The sequence below is a fragment of the Ylistrum balloti genome, unplaced genomic scaffold (assembly GCF_031769215.1).
Source record: "Ylistrum balloti isolate Yb309-2 unplaced genomic scaffold, AGI_CSIRO_Ybal_v1 Utg370090, whole genome shotgun sequence".
Classification (NCBI taxonomy): domain Eukaryota; kingdom Metazoa; phylum Mollusca; class Bivalvia; order Pectinida; family Pectinidae; genus Ylistrum; species Ylistrum balloti.
The window spans coordinates 507178-528184 of record NW_026782122.1 but is presented as its reverse complement, the minus strand read 5'-3'; the positions used below and the strand labels follow the sequence as shown (position 1 = coordinate 528184).

Genomic DNA, 21007 nt, shown 5'->3' with positions numbered 1-21007 from the left:
GTGAACACAACAATTATTTTGTATTGTTACTAATGAAAATTACTCGATTTAACTAAATATAAACTGAATCCAGTTCCACAGCTCCCACTGGGCTTACAACTTTCAATCTCATACCAAATATTGCCTGTTAACGTCTTCATTAATTTTCTGTCGATATGTTCCCTAATTCTGAGTAACCAAGTCGTATTGTCTCTAGTTAGAACAGTTTAACAAACGATAATATTTTAATATTTCACACATTACCAATCATGAGTAATTAAGACATAATATTTACTGAACTGGCTTTTATTTTACATTGCAGATAAGATGCCTTACCGTTTATATGAAGAAACAAAGAATAAACATTCTGTGAAATTAATTTGTTCTGTTTTACATGTGTTTGTTGGCTGTAAATGACTATCAACAAATCTCATTATTGAAAAATAAGGGCTATTAGTTCGCATTTTTTTCTTAAAGATACGTTTTTTATCCGATTTTTAAAAAAAGCATCGTCTTGCAAATCCATTGTGAGATTGTAAAAGGTCACATATTCTCGACACATGAAAATATTCCATTAGCGCTTTTCTTTTTGACAAAAAGAAGTTAGAAATTTTGCTGGTTAGCTATTACCATATACAGTTATTACAAGGTTAGCTATTACCATATACAGTTATTACATGGTTAGCTATTACCATATACAGTTATTACAAGGTTAGCTGTTACCATATACAGTTATTACATGGTTAGCTATTACCATATACAGTTATTACAAGGTTAGCTATTACCATATACAGTTACTACATGGTTAGCTATTACCATATACAGTTAATACAAGGTTAGCTATTACCATATACAGTTATTACATGGTTAGCTATTACCATATACAGTTATTACAAGGTTAGCTATTACCATATACAGTTATTACATGGTTAGTTATTACCATATACAGTTATTACAAGGTTAGCTGTTACCATATACAGTTATTACAAGGTTAGCTGTTACCACATACAGTTATTACTTGGTTAGCTGTTACCATATACAGTTATTACAAGGTTAGCTGTTACCATATACAGTTATTACATGGTTAGCTGTTACCATATACAGTTATTACAAGGTTAGCTGTTACATGGTTAGCTTTTATGGTATACAGTTACACTCTCCATTTCATTTTTATCAGGCTATGAAAACCATTTCTATCAGGCTGTAAAAAATATGATAATAAAAACTTTATAGATATTAGAAAATGTTTAACCACAATGATCTAGTAATGCTTTAGAATATTTATAAAACAAATAATCGGCCAGTATGATACCAATATCATAACTTTTGACTGATATTTGTAGACAAGGAGAAGAAAACTTTCAGGCTAATGTTGTATAATGTTATTTTACTGTTAATGTACCTCAATTTCTTATATCTGACTTATATCAACGTGTACTATTCCACACCTTATTGCCCAGTATAAACTGCAGAAAGTATCAATACACTTCAGGTAGTTGCTTAAGTGACGTCATCGTGAATTAACATCAATTAAAACATTCGTTAAAATCCTGGTTAAATGGTGTCAATGAGACAAATTATATTTTTTGAGTGTTGTTGATGTAACAGATGACTTTCTTCTCAGAACAATATCATCAAAAGCTTCGTTTAAACCTGTCCTTGAATTAAGTTGTGCCAAACTGTACCATGCCTTTAAGTTTAAATTGTCATGTTATTTTTTTATCAATGCCTTCCGAAATAAACATTTTAAAAAAATATGTTCGTGAGGTTATGTTTCATTTGTGTATGCTTGAGTGATTCACTTGCTTCTTAATTGCTTTTATAATAAGTTTATGTAAAACGCATTTCACATGGCACGATGCAAATTGATCACTTCTCTTAAATGTTTCACAAATGTACCATTATTCTTTGAATTATCGGTTCGACTGTTGATGGGAGTTTTCATTGCTCTGTTTTTGGCACAACTGCTTTAGTAATTTTCCTGTTTTAAGTTCTGGTACAATCCTACATGTTTAAATAATCCGAAGAAGATATATAACACGAAATCCTGTATAGATAAATTTTCTTGAGAGTTTTAATGATCGAAGCTTTTAGATAGAATTGATTCAGGAACAGATATCAACATCTTTTTCACTTTAATGTGTTTCGAAAATATATATATTTCGATAACTGTTTCTAAGTCGTCTCATACCTCAAAATATGGGTCCTTCACCTCGCTGAAGAGTTCCAAATGGACGAAACAGCTGTATGATGCAGTTTAATTCACTATTTGGCTCGACTGTATCCAACTCTAAATTTGTATGTAAAGGTGTAGTTCACTTAAGTGTCTTTTACATAATAATCTATCTTACTATTTTACCTAATTCTGTTTGAATCTATGATTTAATGAATAGAAAATTTCAATATGAAACAATTAAAACCTTGATGCCGTTTATACAGTGACATAATTAATCCTGCGTTATGTAAGTTTACCATGTAACAAAGGGAAGTTAATGGTATGCTATTTGTGGTTTGAAATTTTCCTGGCGAACATCACAAATTTCAGTGAACAGTTTAACAATCTATCATTCCGGATTACTTCTATCGAAATTACCGTCAAATGCTGCACGCACAAAGTTCCTTCTCTGCAAATAATACAGAAAAATGTATTCAATTATTTTAGAATAAACGAATTAGTTTTACTTTCAAGCTAGCAATTCCTTGTCGAAAATGCACTCAATGAATCACTTTTAGCAACGATTAGTATCATAGACGCATTTCAGATTGTGGATAAGAAATAAATGAAATGGCCAACTCTCATGCAATGTTTTGTGATTAATTCATGAATGTAGATGTAGGGGCTGGGTGTGTTTTATGCATACAGCTCTTACGTTTGAAATCAATCCCGTCTCACAACTTAATAATATATTTTGTATATTATTCTCTTTTGCTGATTTCGCACACTTTGAAACAAAAGTAAATGAATGAATGAATGAATGAATAGGTAGATAAATAAATGTATCACTATAATATAATTATTTTTTTGTTTCCAGAGAACCAATATCTTATTTTCAAGTTTAAGATTGTAAAATAGACACACTAGTGAATAGCACCTTTAACAATTTAGAGCTACATACAGTTGAGCCAAATAGTTAATTAAACTTCATCTTACAGCTGTTTCGTCTTGTAGGATTCGTCAGTGATGTTAAATGCCTGAATTTTGAATCCTTTGATGCGACCGAGGAAATTCCAAAGTGACCGAAATAAAAGTAAATAATGTTATGGTTAAAAAAATCCCTGATTTGACTTTGTCGATTGTTTTGTAAATGTATCAACGTCAAATCTCAGAAAAAATTATAACTTTGTAAACAATAGGAAATCATCGTACAGTGTTGTTGTTGTTTTTGTTTTTTGTTTTTTATCTATTTTTTTTTTTTTTTTTTTTTTTTTTTTTTTGAGCACTCAGAATAGTATCAGCATGACGTTCAGCGTGACGTTCTTCGAATGTCTACGTTCATTCAGAATGTTATAAGCGTGACGTTCTTTAAATGTCTACGTTCATTCTAATATATTAGCATTAATTAACTCAAACATTAACAGGATCAATATACAAAGTAAATACTGAGACAGATAGACAGCCATAAAGTCGAAGACACAGACAACACAAGGAGACAGAGAGACAGAAATGTAGGCAGTCAGACACACAGACAGACACACCCTGACACACCGACAATCAGAGAAACAGACAGACAGACATGCACACAATCATAAACATAGACAGCCACACTAGCAAACACATGACAGTCAAATAAACATACAGCCACACAGACAGACATCCTGACACACACACCCTAACATACACAGACAGACACATAGACTGACATACTCACAGACACACAGATAAATCACATACGGCCTTCCATGAAAAATGAAACGATAAACATGCGGACGACAGACAGATTGCGTTATCATCGGTTACAAGTCACAAATATTAAGATACACAAAAGAACGGTATACATAACAGATCCTAATCATAGACATATATGATATATGATAATTAGTCTAATTTTTTAACTACACAACAGATGCATAAGAGAATTAACAAGTGTTATATTACATGTTTTGGAACTTCTCAAATCACGTCACATCAACTCTTTTTTTTTCTCTCTTCATCATAGTGCTCGTTTTATACTTTTAATTGTAATCCTGTTCTTTACAAATGAGTTGTTTATTCAATATATATGTTTAAACATAGCTTGACATTTAACTTGTAATAAAAGAATGCCTCTTTCATTGATCTAGTATCTTATTAAGTATATTTTGTGCATATTCAATAGGCAATGTTTTCTTTTTATTGGACTTTACATATAAAATTAGATTGCTAACTATTACTGATTGAACTTTCTTCTGCATTTGATTGATACTATATTTAATACTATTATGTTTTATATCATTTCTACATTTCCACATTGTCCATTTGAATGCAATTAGCGCACTATTAAATAAAATAGAAAAGATACCTTTTTCCAGATAGCCCAGAGCTAATATTTCTGGAGTCAAAAGTTCATTCCTAAAACTTGGGAACTTCACAAATATTTTATTTCTGCATTGAATAAGGACAGATTTTACAACGTTACACGAGAAGAAAAGATGTAAAATATCCTCTAATTCTGTCTTACAAAAATGACATTTTCCGTCTGAATTACTAAATTTACTTATTTTTACTTCAGTATAAATGACGTTGTGTATACATTTCCATTGCAATTCCTTCATCTGTGTTGTCGTAAATGTTAATTCTATGTTATCCCAAACCAGTTCCCAGTCAAATTGTTTTTGAAAAGTTTGTTCCCATTTCAATTTGCAATTCGGTGTCAGATTTTTATTCAGTGTATTCATGATGATTTTAGGTTTTAATTTTCTCATAGTGAGCGGTTTCCCATCTCTTCCAATAATATTTAGGTTACTATCAATAATAGGGTATAAATAATCATTGTTCTCTCTGTTGTTCCCCTTTAACTCATCTAACCATACTATTGGAAAAGCATTTTTTAATCTCGATAACTCAGACATACAATTTCGCTTATCTGTTAACAAAGAGTATATATCACGGTCTTTTTTAAAATTCTTGTTTTGTACATCCCATATATCGTTGACTGTACAGATGCCACTTTTCGTAAATGAGGTAAAAAATAAAGGTTTTTCATTAAATTGAATAAAGTGGTTACCGAATAGCGGTTGTTTAAGAATCTCGTTTCTGTTTACATGTCTTAAATTTAATTTCTGATAAGTTGACCATGATTCTAACAGTTTTTTATAAAACAATGGAAAGTTGGATAGGTTCAACGTACGTATGTCCGATAGTTTACAAACAAAAAACTCGATTCTGTATTTGTTATCCAAAGACCTAAGCCAGTGTTTGCCTATCGCGTTCCATGTATCAGTGTCACTTTTTAATATTTTGTACATAGATTTTACCTGTATACTAAAAACAAAATCTTTCACATCTATAATATTCATACCTCCTTCATGATAATGCTTTGATAATATTTTACGATTCACTAAGTCTTTTCTTCCGTTCCAAACAAAATTCCAAATTAACGAATTAATACTTTTAATATACTTTTCAGGTATACCTCGAGCTTCTGTCTCAAAGGCAATTAAGGAAAAGATAAGAGATCTTATAATTAGACTCTTGCCATATAAAGTTAAATGTCTACTTTTCCATACTTGTATACATGCTTTGATTTTTTTTATTTTCTCTTCCCATATCGCATTATTATCTATATTATAACCGTGATGTACACCTAATGTTTTTACATGTTTTTGTGTCCATGAGATATTGCTGTATACGGGTTCTTTATTCTTCCATCTACCTAAATATATTCCGGTAGTTTTTTCTAAATTAATTCTTGAACCAGACGCTGATTGATATACATTAAGCACTCTGAATGATTCTTCAATTGATTGTTCGTCAGATTCAAGGAGTTGCGTATCGTCTGCAAACATATTTATTGCAGTTTCTGTATTATCAGGTAATTTGATTCCTTTTATATTTGGGTTCGCTCTAATGGCGCATGCCAGTGGTTCCGCCTGAAGAATATACAAAATTGGTGCAGCCGGACAGCCTTGCCTCGCTGACCGCGATATAGGAAAATATTTACTTACAAATCCATTTGTTTTGATACATGTCTTAGCATTTTGTAAAAGCATGTTAATCCAGTTTCGAAATTTGGTTCCAATGTTAAATTTTTCCAGACACATATTCAACCATTCCCATTCAACCCTATCAAATGCTTTACTTTGATCTAAAAAAATTATCGCACCTTCTGTTTGTTTTAATTCCGTATATTCAATTATATCTTGTATAAGTCTGTTTGCGTCTGAAATATTTCGTCCAGGTACAAACCCCTTTTGGTCCGGATGAATAAGATAAGATAAATGTATTTTTAACCTATTTGCAAGAATTTTCGCGATAATTTTGTAGTCCACATTTAACAATGTCAATGGCCTCCAGTTTTGAATCAACTCTCTTTCACCTTTTTTGTAGAGTAAAGTAAGCATACCTTTGGTTTGAGACTCAGATAGTTTATTTTTCAGAAAAATTTCTTTTAAGACCAAAATAAATTCGAGTTTGATAATATACCAATATTTCTGATAAAATTCGGCTATAATTCCATCTTCTCCTGGTGACTTATTGTGTTTTAATTGATCGATACTTTTTACTATTTCCTCCTCTGTGATCTCTTTTTCTAAATCATCTCTTTGTTCATTGGACAATTTGTTTTGTACATGTTCTAAAAGTGATTCTGCAGCCCTTCTATCCATGCCTTCTGTCGAGAATAATTGTTTATAAAACTTTGTTTGCTCGTCTAAAATTCCATTTATGTCTGTTTTGTAATTTCCGTCATCTGATTTAATCCGATGCCAAACTTTTTCTTTTGCTCTAGTTTTCTCTAAGCTAAAAAAATATCTTGAAGAACTCTCATTGTCTTCGAAGTATTTGATTCTAGACCTTACTCTAAAACCATTCGTCTTTTGTTGATAATAATCTTTAATTTCATTTTTTAAAGAATTGACTATCTCTCCTGGAACATTTTCCATTTGATATAATTTTTCAAGCAATAGTTCTTTCGATTTTATTTCACTTTCTCTTTTATTTAATATTTTAGAAACGTGGATAGTGATCTCTTTAATTTTTAATTTTGTTATCTCCCACCAGTCAGTTAGATTATTAAACTTGTGTTTTTCTAATTTCCATATCAACCAGAATGTTTCAAACATATTTTTGAATAAATCTGAACTAATAGTGGAAGCATTCATTTTCCATGTTCCCGGTCCCATTTCGACATTACCTATTTCTATTTCGGAGTGTAATAAATTATGGTCGCTGTATAAACATGGTATTATCCTAGTACCAATTATGTCATTGCTTAGGAAGGGACTAACGAAAATGAAGTCAATTCGGGATTTGGAATTCCCTCTGCTAAATGTATGTCCCTTTTTTTCCGAATTTCTTATGCGCCATATATCTATCATTTTATGTTTTTCTAATAGCGTCTTAAATTGTCTTGTACCGGGGTCGTCCCCATTCGTACTTGGAATTCTATCATATTTGTTATTCAAAGTACAGTTGAAATCTCCCAAAAGTATGTTATTTGTTTCCGGTATATTATTATCCAAGTATTCAAAAAATATTTTTCTGTTTGCGCACGTATTAGGGGTATACACATTTGTTAAATGAAAGGAGCAATTGTCATCCGTTGTCACTTTGCATTGTAAAAATCTACCCTCGTTATCCCTTTTTGATTCCGTAATTTTTAAATTTGTTAAACTTTTAGATAACAACGCCACACCTCTCGAAGCAGAACTACCATTGTTCCAAATACTATCGTTACCTCCCATATCTTTCCATTCCTTACTCCATTTATTTTCGTCTGTATTCGTACAATGCGTCTCTTGTACGGCTATTATTTCAAATTTCCTTTTTATTAGCCATAGAAAGAATTCCTGACGTTTTGTTTTATCTCTAAGACCATTTATATTGATTGATACGATAGAAATGGATGGCATTAATACAAAATTAAGATATGATCAGTTAATCCTAAATATGTCTTAAGAATTCCGTCAAAACTTGCTCATCTTGTTGGCTTGACGTTCTGCTGACCGAGGGGTTGCTGATCTGTCACTATTGGTTCTCTTCCGGTAAGATGTCGGGGTGAAAGCAACACCAGGATCTTGAGTAAAGGTGGCATTGCGGATAAAGTTCTCCATGACTGACCACATCTCAGTGGCACCCGACTCATTGACATGAACCCCAGAAGAGTCATTAGGGTCAAACAATTCTCTAACTGTTTGACCTTGACGCTGAAATGCGATCGGAGTGTCCACATACGTAAGAGAGCCAAATCTTTCACACATTTTCTTTGCAAATTTATTTACACTTTGCGCAGTTTCGTTTATGATCTTAATCTTTTCACTCTTGCCTTTACGTGGAATGATACCACATACTCCAATCGCCGTTTCAGGAAATGATTCCTGCACTTTGTTAATTGCAGTGGATAGGTTACATGTAACCTGTTCTGGATCATCAATGTTCCTGGTGATGTCGTTGGTGCCGAGACATAGTGTAACATTTTTTACTTCGGCGTGTTCTGGAATAAGTGACAAAGCCCTAGAAATAACGGAGTCAACCTTATCCAAAGATGCACCGGAGATAGAAGCGTCAATGACATTTTTATCTGGGATGCTTATTCGCTTGACGTTGGATGCTCCAAGGATAACAGAAACATCGGGAGGTTTAACGAGAGTTGATGTGTCTTCAACATTGGTGTTAAGTACCTCATGGACTGATTCAAGATCACTTTCTACATCCGATATGTTTGTACCTTCCAATACGTCATTTGCATACTCGCCATACAGACGAGTTGGACAGTTTCTTTGCACATGGTCATTCTTTTTACAAATATAACAAAGCTTTTCCTCTTTCTGTGGACAATCGCGTGCTATATGATTGCTATTTTTACAGATAAAGCATTCCTTTGTTCGCACTGGTTTGTTTGGACATCTGTAGGACGGATGGCTCTTTTGGCCGCAGTGTATACATTCTGTTCTATTGTTATCCGCAAAAATGCGTATGTCAAATCGCCCAATAGAGTTTCGAATTGGGATCGTTGGTACACAACCTACGACACTCAAGTACCGAGTTCCGTTCTCTATGTCGGTGCCCTGTATTTTCCCTCTACGTATACTTCCAGGGATCACTTGACCAAATTTAGCCATGTACGCAATGATGACTTCGTCTTTCAATTCAAACGGCGCGTCTTTTACTGTTACATTTGTAATCGTTTTTTCAACGTCAAATAATTTCACAGTTCTTCCATTCAATTCAATATTATTGATCAGAAGTTTATTTTTCGCTTCGATGTTTTTACATGAAACTACACAGTTTTTTTCTGTTATTTGAATGGCATTGATTTCATCTACAATATTCATTTTTTTAAGTTCATCGACAACATTTTCGTGAGTCAGCCCTTGAAAAGATTTATGATAGAATTGGACCGATAAATCTCGCTTAATTCCATCCATGGTGTTGTATAGTAAGTCGGATAGTGATATGCACGTGCTAAAATAGCCTACAGTCAGTTTATGACCATGTATACGTATTCACTACATCTTCACGGTTGACTGCTTACACTAAAAAGGTAACATGGCTATACTGGCGAGTAACAGAATGAGAGTGGATATCGTGCACCCTTCCCGTTGTATAAAATACAACCAATAAACTAGTCCATACGATAACCAACTGATAAACAAAAGCAGCGATATGAACCTCAAACAATATGAGTTCCGACAAAAGACGAGATACATGCAAATTTGAATAAAATGACGGAGCTCATAACTCACCCAACCTTCTCTTGCAAGGGCAGACAAAAATCAAATCTCAGAAAAAATTATAACTTTGTAAACAATAGGAAATCATCGTACAGTGTTGTTGTTGTTTTTGTTTTTTGTTTTTTATCTATTTTTGTAATATCACCATATGTATCATCAGTGTCGTTGAATGTTGTACCGTCTTTCAGAAATTTAACCTTTAGTGACATCATTTATTCGTCCGTATTACTGGACAAACGAAAGCACATCACTATATGTATTATGACTAAGAATAAGGGTTGGCTACATGTATTTGTGTTGGCCGTGTAGCTTTTTTATATGTACTTCCAGTAAAAAAATTATATTTTTTTTCAGATTTTTAGGATATTCAAGATATATCAATTATTACATGTAATTATAACGCCAGTTTAACGATTGAAAACAAATATTCTTCTTTTCTTTAAATTGTTTGATTTACTGAAGTGTTTACAAGAAATATATTGTCAATAAACGTACTGCCTACAGTAGTTAACCGATATGTATGCTTTTACGTGCAAACCCTGATTTTAATTTATCGGTGTATTCAAATACAGGAAGTTCAAGCACAGCGTATTGGGATGATAATTGATGGACGATCTGTGTATTTATTTTGTGTAGAATTAGTTTCATCCTTGATTTTTCATGCATTATGTATGTTCTTTTGTAAAGTTCATTAGATATATAAATGCATTTACCCTTTCTTGCTAAATTAATTGAATGAATAAGTTATACAGATTTTTTAGTTATTGATCCTGTAATAACTGGTGTGTTGTGTTTCCCACAATTCTTTAGTTCTTTGCGGTTTACCCTAAAGCTTAGGTCAAAGTGATGTATTTGTTACGGAAATTCTGAAACGGACCATATTTTTACTATAAATGTTTTATTATTATTATTATTATTATAAGTTTTGGGGTATTCATATTTTTTCCTCGAAAATAAGACATTATGGAGTAACGATAGTACTAAGTGTTGTGTTTCCCCACAATTCTTTAGTTCTTTGCGCTTTACTCTCACGGAAATTCTGAAACGAACCATATGTTTTCTACAAATTAGTTTTTTATTGTTATTTTTTGGTATTCATATTTTTTCCCTCGCAAAATAACACGTGATAGAGTAACTTTAGTGCCAAGTGTTATGTTTCCCCGCCATTCTTTAATTCTTTGCGGTTTACTCTAAAAGTCATACGTCAAAGCGTGTCTTTTTTCACGGAAATTCTGAAACGGACCATATTTTTCTGCAATTTTTTTTTTTATTTTTGGAGTATTCATATTTTTCCTCAAAAATAACACATGATGGAGTAAATATTTAATATAACAACACAGTCAATCTGACAAGAATGCAAACTAAATGACAGTAGGTTATATGTGACAATGTGGAATCAGTGCAGCATTTCATGATATACGACATGAGATAATGTTTTCTGCTAGTCTCGACTGATTCAGACGTGCCTATACACCGCTTCACACACGCGCAGCCACACACACATACACATATATAAATAGCCAAGGACGTATGACGTAACTATTAATCAAAAAAACGTGCTCGTGGTCGTATCCTAATTAGATCTACATTCCAATGTATATAAAGTTGACACGATATTCAGCTAGTTCTGTATAACAGACACTCTATTATCTTGTGTATGTAATATACGAGACCTGAACTATGTTTCTAAATATTGATACTCTATAATTGTTTTATTTCGGGGAGCATATATTTTCGCGGTTGTCCGGTTTGGAATACTTCACGGTATTTAATTTCGCGTTTGTCTATCAATAGCGATCAATGCATACAGGCATAACAGATAGTTATGAATCTTTAACTATCTGAAATATATTTATCTCTTCTAACAGCAAATAAAGCGAATTTGTTTACCCTGCGAATATCACCAATTACACAATACCAGCCTGAAGTGTTAAATATTAATGATATTTTAATATTTTTTCTCATTTATTCAGTGAAATTTCCCATGTAAAAGGTCTGAGTATTATTTGCCTATAAATGTCACATGTATAACAAACACTTGTCTATAACGACCACCTGTTTAGCATATAGTTATAAAGGACATCCGTATATCACAAATACCTGTCTATAAATGTCAACTGTGTATAACGTTTTGATAAATTGTATATAACAATTACCTGTTTATAGTTGTCACCTGTATATAACAATCACCTGTCTACAGTGACCACTTTTTTCAGGTTTTTGATAAGATACCGTTTATAGTAATCAACCCCCATCGGGTAACATTGCTTGCATCCTTGATAGTCCACGGGTTACAATCACTTTTACTCTGTGCACCTCTGCAACATGTCATGACAAAACTGAATGTTCAATGTGCGACACCTGTTGGACAAGACGAAAAGTCTAGTTTGATCTTTTGATGTACATGAAACTAATTAATGCTTTTGATGTTGGGTGTCTCTCCTTTGCAATCTTCAAAAGGAGCTTGTCAGCCTGTGATTGGTCAACTTTTTTTCTCCTGGAACCAATCAACTTGTTTCGCCTGTGCCTTCAATTTTTCCATGACATATTCCAGGCGTGCATACAGCGAAAGTGATTGTAACCCTTGGGGTATTAAGAAAGCATTGATCGACGACTGAGAAACGAGGCTTGAGATCCCCTATTTATATCTAGTTTCATTTTCTATGAGGTTGTTTATAGCTTAAAATGTTCAGCTACAGAAATCGCCTATAAAGGAAACAACAATCAGACTGATTTATGTTAGTTATGTTCTAAATGTAGATGTACTAGTAGTACTAAACTTTTTAGTACACTCCCCGGTTTATGTGATATCATGCGGATTGGAACAAGTATTTTCCGAGACAAACACCTCATGCCATGATGTTTCTTATAGAACTGCATATAATAACAAGACTGCGAGGGAAAAAAAGATCACATATGTGCATAATATCTTGTGTTACATTTGGCATAGTAGTGTTATTACATAATTACACACTTAAGTTTGCATTGTCTATCCACTTCAATCATTTGATACTGAGAGTAAATTTTACTTACACGATAACTGGACCACGTACAAAAAAATGAAAAATATAAGACTTGATAGAAGCTACTAGAATTCTTCTTTCGTTACAATTACTTTCAAAAGGCGTAAACCGTCCCCTGCCATCTCTTCCCGTCATTGTTGACATTGCGACGTACTTTTCATACTCTATAAACGGAAGAGTTCTCTTTCGCGCAACACGAAATTTACACCCCAGTTTATTTTGCCCGGTACACAAATAGGAAGCTACATCACCACATTTGTGCAACCGTAGGGTTGAGTGTCCTTAATTATTTTATTTTGTCAAAACAAGTGATTAGTATTCAAACAGTGCAGCAACCTTTTTCATTATACCTTGTCTTTTCCTGTCTTTTTAGGACGCTCTTCGACTAAATGCCAGAATCTAGACAACTATCCTTCCCACGAGGAGTACATGTCACAACGAGCACGCTCACCGGCTATTGATCGAGGCACTTTGGAGATCTGGGTTCAGGATGACAATAACTGTCTTATATTCCACAAAACACCTAGCTCAGGTACCTCGGAAATAGACATAGCGTGACGGGCGAACCTTAAGGTACACTTCCATGGAGTGCACAAGCGGCCGAAGAGCACGATTCGAGTCTGCGAACAACATCAGTATGTCGCTTCAATAACTTCAATAACTCGAACGTTACAATGAGGTTCAAGAGAAGGATACTTGGTCAACTGTGAGACTATATACCAGAGACTGTTCAGCTGAACAGCACATCACAATATAAAGTACAACAATTCTGAAACCTTTTTTTCCATCTGAGAGTAACGAGGTTTCTGTGACGTTAACCATTGCACGCCAATGCCATGTATATACATGTGTAACACCTTTAATGTATAGTACACTATGTAATCATAGCACATTTTCCATATGATGTGCTGTGGTAATTTCTCGTATCACCAAGGATATGATCTTTATCACTGTAATTAGAATGATATTTCAACAACATGCTGAAAGATATTTGAATATTTTTATGGGTAAATATTGAATTTGTGTTTCAGAACAAGCCAATAGCTACATGGTTCATTCCGCTGTAGTAAACAAAGGCCCATCCATGGCAACAAAATCCAACTTCCTATTGTATGTTATATTACACAATACTAACTTAATCAAATCGGATGACGTCATGGGATAAAAAAAAAGATCAAGAAAACAGTATCTTTCATTCAAAACGAATTACTGAAAGATGAAAACAAGATTTAGCAATGGAGAATACAAAAAAGAATTTTTTTTATCGAAACCGGATGAAGACAAAAGATGAAAGTCTGAAATGTAAGGATATTTCGATCTCTGAACAGAATAAATTTTAAAAACGAAAATAATGGTAGAATCTGGATCCTCTTATCATTGATTTTATCAAGTGATCAAAGAAATTAAAATACAACAGATATTTGTCAAATGATAAAAAAAATCGCGACAAGATCAGAATGTGAAGATGAGGTTGACATTTTATACCAAGTAACAGTTATTATTCTTACTAAAGTAAGCTCCGAACAACTAGTAAACATGCTAACAGTGCTAGACTGCTCCGAACAACTAGTAAACATTCTAACAGTGCTAGACTGCTCCGAACAACTAGTAAACATGCTAACAGTGCTAGACTGCTCCGAACAACTAGTAAACATGCTAACAGTGCTAGACTGCTCCGAACAACTAGTAAACATGCTAACAGTGCTAGACTGCTCCGAACAACTAGTAAACATGCTAACAGTGCTAGACTGCTCCGAACAACTAGTAAACATGCTAACAGTGCTAGACTGCTCCGAACAACTAGTAAACATGCTAACAGTGCTAGACTGCTCCGAACAACTAGTAAACATGCTAACAGTGCTAGACTGCTCCGAACAACTAGTAAACATGCTAACAGTGCTAGGCTGCTCCGAACAACTAGTAAACATGCTAACAGTGCTAGACTGCTCCGAACAACTAGTAAACATGCTAACAGTGCTAGACTGCTCCGAACAACTAGTAAACATGCTAACAGTGCTAGGCTGCTCCGAACAACTAGTAAACATGCTAACAGTGCTAGACTGCTCCGAACAACTAGTAAACATGCTAACAGTGCTAGACTGCTCCGAACAACTAGTAAACATGCTAACAGTGCTAGGCTGCTCCGAACAACTAGTAAACATGCTAACAGTGCTAGACTGCTCCGAACAACTAGTAAACATGCTAACAGTGCTAGACTACTCCGAACAACTAGTAAACATGCTAACAGTGCTAGACTGCTCCGAACAACTAGTAAACATGCTAACAGTGCTAGACTGCTCCGAACAACTAGTAAACATGCTAACAGTGCTAGACTGCTCCGAACAACTAGTAAACATGCTAACAGTGCTAGACTGCTCCGAACAACTAGTAAACATGCTAACAGTGCTAGGCTTAGTTTGTCGTTATGTTGTATCTGCCCGACAGTTTTCAGAACATCACTGAAAAAGGAGATTTCGAAATGAAAAGGAGATTAAGATATTTTATGAATTTTTGGGTTTGCGGAATCTTTTCCACAATGAAGTGGTAAATATGACAGGTTTTCTAACATCGGGCTTTTCTCATCTAATCAAAGGCACTGTTCCAGCGATAAATTTTCACGGCAGATCGTCTAACTTGAAAATCTGAATCACTCCTGGTGACGTGTATTGTTAAAGCAAAAATTACGTAATTCTGTCAAAATCTATTTTAAAAATTGAGAGCCAATATTACTGGGATAGACTTTAACTTTTAGGTTGCTATGGTAACAGAACATAGCAGTATCCTATATACTTTCCTTGTTATGATAAAGCTTTATTACTGTACCTCGTATTGCACCACCGACACGTTAGAAATGATGACGTCATCAATTTCACTGATGCTCGGTAATATTGAGCTGAAATTTTACATTAGTATATTATGTTTAATACATAACAGTAGAATCGGGCCTAATTCACAGCATTCATACGCTCAACAAAAACTGTTTATCATTTACTGTAATCAGTAGTTCAGATTTAAACTTTGTATAAAGGACCCTATATGGGACACTTGTGTTCGTTAATAATCGATTAAAGCGTTACATATGAATATTTCAAATGTGACGTCATGTTCTGTGAGGTGTATCTGAAAATTTGACCAAAAATCGTACGTAGGAATTCGACCATATGTTCGCGATAAACTTTACCAGGTCTGTAATACAAAGTTCTAAATCAACAAGTACTGGTGTCCATTAACTTGTCCGAATGTTCAGACTGTGTGGACGACATTCAGATAGAATACATACCTACGTTTTAGCTCAGGGATAGAGGCTTGGCGAACTAAATCTTCTCCTAAAACAACTTCCAATCAACAAAATCTAAACAGGTTTTAGCGTTGTTCATTACTTTCATTTTTAAATATTTTTTCCAATTAATTAACTTTTACTTCAGTTTTTCCCTTTTTTTAATTGATCAATACGTCCTTAACCATCATAAAGGTTTTTAATAAAAATAAAGGTTAATATTCCGTCGTATTTATTTTTTCATCTCAAAAATTTGGAAATGTCCGTAACACAATCCAAGCGATTGTTTTTTTTCTTTTCTCAGTGTTGAAATTCTCATTTGAAACGTGACACTACTCACTTTGATTGACCGAAATTTACATGGCGGGTTTCGTATAAACCAAAATACGCTTCCTTCCGGAAGACCTGGTCTTTTTCTCCGTGTAAATCTTTCTTTTGTTCATAGTTTGCCCTCATTTTCATCGAATTTGAGTTTGAATTAAGGTTCTTTTGATATGTCGGTATTTTCTTTGATGTGTCCGTATCGTAAGCCTGGTATTAATACTTTTTAAATAACCAAAAACGTTAATATTTTGAAGTATACACGTTGAGTGTAATTCATTTATATGTATATCAGAAAAACTCAAATTCTTTACAGTTCTTTGGGAATTCCTTGCTATTCCATCAAAAAGACTATCATCAAATCATCAATAAACGTAAAGTTTCCTTAATTTAATTTTTATCCAATATATTCCTGAAAATACACTTAAGCATTTTAACAATTTTTTCAATAAGTACATTTGTACTAAACCTAATGTTTTAGATAATTGTAGGAGATTTTTTTTCTAATTTATGGTAATTTATAGTCTAGTTATATACGGTTTCTTTTCATCTTTCAGCAAGTGTATTTCAGAAGACATGATTCAAGTAGACATATGTGTTATTGTGTCACATTTTGTAATTTCTCCCATGACAATGATTGCAAATTTGGAATTTTTTTAAATGTCTGTGCCCATTCCATTTCATTTTAATTATCAAATCATATGTAAATTTATTCATTATCAGAAACAATATCATCATGTATAATCCGAATTGTATAATTGCCACATGAACTGACGTCAGAGCAAAATTCCAAGAATTTGATGACAATTTCATGTTCAGAAATGTGATTTATTGAATTTTATCAATAAAATTTTCATTCATTAAATGAATTTGATTATTAAAATTCTAAATGTATGTAATTTGTTATTGAATCGCGTTTAAAATATGAAAAATTGAATGGCACATAAATCTTTCATGTTTTCCCACCAATACGATGATACCAAGGATTTTTCATGACTCATTCTACTAGAAGTTGTCCAGGTAAGCAACCGTTACCCGTGTAAAAGCTCCTTGGAAATCTAAGGAAAAATCTCTCCTCCCTGCACATGCTTACCAAAGCATGCGCCCCCTATAGGATGTAAACTAAAGGGAGGTAATTTGTGTCAGTGTGTATGTGTGATTAAGTATGAAGTGTTTGATTGTCGTGTGCTCTGGATTGTAAACATTATGTCTCCAACACTTGTTTTATGTACAGTGTTTCAACTGTCAATAATATGTAAACTTTTAAATATTATTTGTAATGTACAGTGTAAATTCTTAGTATGCAACGTCAGCATACTTAAAACATAAATTTCCAATTATTTTGACTACTCTATGTACGAAAGACAGAATGTGATTGGTGGAAATTTCTACCAATCGTAACTCGTTGGCGCCACAAAATCCATAGTCTTAGCACACTCGATAAGTTTCGAAAATTTAGAAATAGAAAGGTATTGATATTTAAATATCATTCTTTCCTCGCTTTATTGAATCCATGATGGTTATGAAATGTTTACATATTGAGATTCCCATGTTGTTATATAGATACATTTAACACTGTTACCTAGACAATTGAAATCAATACATGAAACTGAATGTTAAACAAGACAATTTAGATTTCAGCTATAAATATTATTGTCAAGAATACAAGAATATTGGTTATACATTATATATGTATCTAACTCGGTCGAATAATCAGCACTGATTCATTACTTATGTAGATATAAGTAAAAGGATTAAACTAGGTATAACATTATGATAATTATGTGGATACGTACACAGGTAAAATGTAATTTACATAACTAGTTTATGTAAACAACGTATATATGTTAATAAGAATGTTTGTTACATACATGCTATGATATTATAATAACAGGTTAATAAAAACCTATGTAACAAACACATTTTATATTCAATAGAAGTTACAGGCTTTATAAAACCGCGTTGAAATGAAATTAATACAGCGTCTCTGAAATTCCATGTTTAAGAGCTTGTCTTCGCTTTCCAAAATGCGCCGCGTCACATCTAAAATATGAAATATATTTCGGACCATATCGACCATGTGTATAAAAACGGCTTACATAAATTGTAGATAAATAAAACGTGAATTTTGTGATATATTGTATTCTAAATTTTTGCTTTAGCTATCATCTCATGGCTATTTCTTTAATTATTAGACTCAATGAGATGTTGTATTTTCAAACGTAGTTATAAAAAAAACTGCTTAGTTATACCCAGCCACGTGTTTGTGAAAATCTGTATTACTATGCAAATATTTGTCAACATTCTTGTAAATAAATGACTTCCTGTCCATTTGGGATTATTTGCTTGATATGATAATCACTAATGAATATTTACTTGGTCCATACGGTTCTGTAAATCCAACAAATATATTTCACAAAATGTAGGTGTTTTAGTATTAGTTATCTAACTCTGACTTGATACACACATTTTTAAATTAGATATTATCAAGGAGTAAGTTAAGACCATTTTTTGCTGTATAAAGAACATAGAAATCCTCTGTTAATTCTCCATTGATATATATATATATCTTTTTTTAATCTACGTTCTGCTTTAAAAATCTCAGTCTTAGTTCTCAGTTCTTTTAACGCACGTGTTTAATAATATGATGCATGCAATTTCGTTGTACGTTAAATTAAGTAAATACTTTGGAGGATAGAAAGCCATGTGCCAGGTTGGTCAGCGAAATGATTTTACGTTAACTCAAGTCAAATGAAACTGTTATATTGAAATTATCAGGTGTATGAAGGTTACGAAATTTATGAAATTATGGGGTTTTGTGCACACCCCATCAAGATTTTGACTTTGTGGCGATCACGTGGAAATTTCCTAACTCGCCGCCTAGTTTTCAAATTTAATGCCCCTAGTACCACCGATGAGTCCTAGAAAACGAAACAGCTGTATGATGCAGTTTAATTTATTGTTTGGCTCTACTGTATCAAACTCTAAAATTGTATTTTCAAAAAAGGTGCTATTCAGTTATGTGTCTTTTGTACGATCTTAATACTGTGAACAAAACAGAAGATTTAAAATTGATGTATTTGAAGTTGTGATAAATCAAAGTACTATACAGTATTAGGGTTAATTCCATTTCGGCTGTTTTTACTTATCTGCTGAGATTAAGAAATGACTGCAGTCACTATAACCGCCTTCGTTGTCCGCTTGTTATAAAAAACCTTTTAAAGGTGGCAAACAAAATGTCGACCCCCAAAAATAAGACACTATTCTTTTTATATATTAAGATGTTTTATCTGCTATGTTCAGTTGCTGAGATTGTTTTCAATCTTTTAACGTAAGGGCACCTGTAACATAATTTTCTGACACATTTCTGTGTAAGAATATTCACCATAGAGTTGATTAATGTAATATTCAGAACAGACACTGATACCATATGATGCAATAATACACCTGTTTTTTTGTGACAGTTGTGATAACATGTATGCAAACACTCTTCCGTCTTTCATTAAATCAGCCATGTCTACACGGATATTGTTTTATCGTCTTTTTTTATTTAGCGAGAGTTACCTCCCCTCGTTTGACATCGAATGCTGTTCAGATTTTATATACACCATTTTCAGCCTAGCATCTAGGTCAAACATCCTAATGCGAAAAATGGTAACCAATACTATTGTTAAATTTACCGTCATTTTCACCCAGACGTTGAACCAATAATATCAAAAATGATATTTACGTGATTTGGTCTACACATTACGTAATTTCCAGCATGAATTTGGAAGCGTGTACACTAAGTAGAGGTAGAAACAGGATGTCACATTTTTCGACGTGTACAGTAGATATAATTGTCAGTCTGAAGTTGTAGTAAATATCGCTAAGACACGATGCTTTAATATGTTTACTTACATATTATGTATACAATACAAAACAATATAAACAGTACTACTTGTACGATCTAGCTATTATTTTTAGGTGTAAGCTACCTACAATGGGTGGAAATAATTATATATCATGCTGGTGTTTTACATCAATTTTTTTCCGCGTCAGTGATTTCATTCAGTATGCAACTCAAATAACGCTACATGTTACAAATTTGTACATAACACGAAGAGTCACAGATCTATGATAAAACAGATATACACAACTTCTGATCTGATCAATACTAAATTAAAAAAAAGTTCACTTATCTTATACCATGAACCCATTACATAAATAAGATCAAATACAGGAGCGTAGCTTCCACAGGAAGGAAAAGCCTGGGCTTACGCATAAAAATTCGTGCATAGAGTATGTCGGACAAAATTACAAAACTAAGGTTGAAAATAAATATCTGATATTTTTTTTTTTATAAATAAAAAGATGTAAATAGAAAATTGTTGAATAACTAGGCCGGAACATTATACACGTCATACTATTTTTCTTCTTACCATCATTTCAACGTTTCCGATTATAATGTTGTTAAAGTGCAAATTTTCAAAATGTAGAAGGCTTCTGGATTACAGACGTCGATCGACAAGTTTTTGAAACCAAATAAAGTTGAATC

The 21007-nt window shown here is 33.1% G+C and overlaps 2 protein-coding genes across 11 annotated transcripts in view; one reads left to right on the top strand and one right to left on the bottom strand.

The window, feature by feature from the left end:
- The window catches only part of LOC132549913 (cys-loop ligand-gated ion channel-like), a 156486-nt gene extending 136490 nt beyond the window's left edge, over window positions 1-19996 (top strand). For 9 of the 10 annotated variants that reach the window (XM_060213892.1, XM_060213889.1, XM_060213893.1 and 6 more), the window contains one exon: window positions 13246-19996. In XM_060213892.1, coding sequence (XP_060069875.1) covers window positions 13246-13275 — 30 coding nt within the window. In that variant the 3' untranslated portion in view covers window positions 13276-19996. Of the gene's footprint in view, window positions 1-301; window positions 920-13245 lie in introns of those variants that run through there. The other variant, XM_060213890.1, reaches the window with a different exon arrangement.
- LOC132549912 (uncharacterized) lies at window positions 7864-9721 on the bottom strand. Its single transcript, XM_060213888.1, has one exon. It carries the CDS (start codon window positions 9541-9543, stop codon window positions 8083-8085), a length of 1461 nt encoding a protein of 486 aa, XP_060069871.1. The 5' UTR covers window positions 9544-9721; the 3' UTR covers window positions 7864-8082.
- Window positions 19997-21007: the final 1011 nt, after the last annotated feature.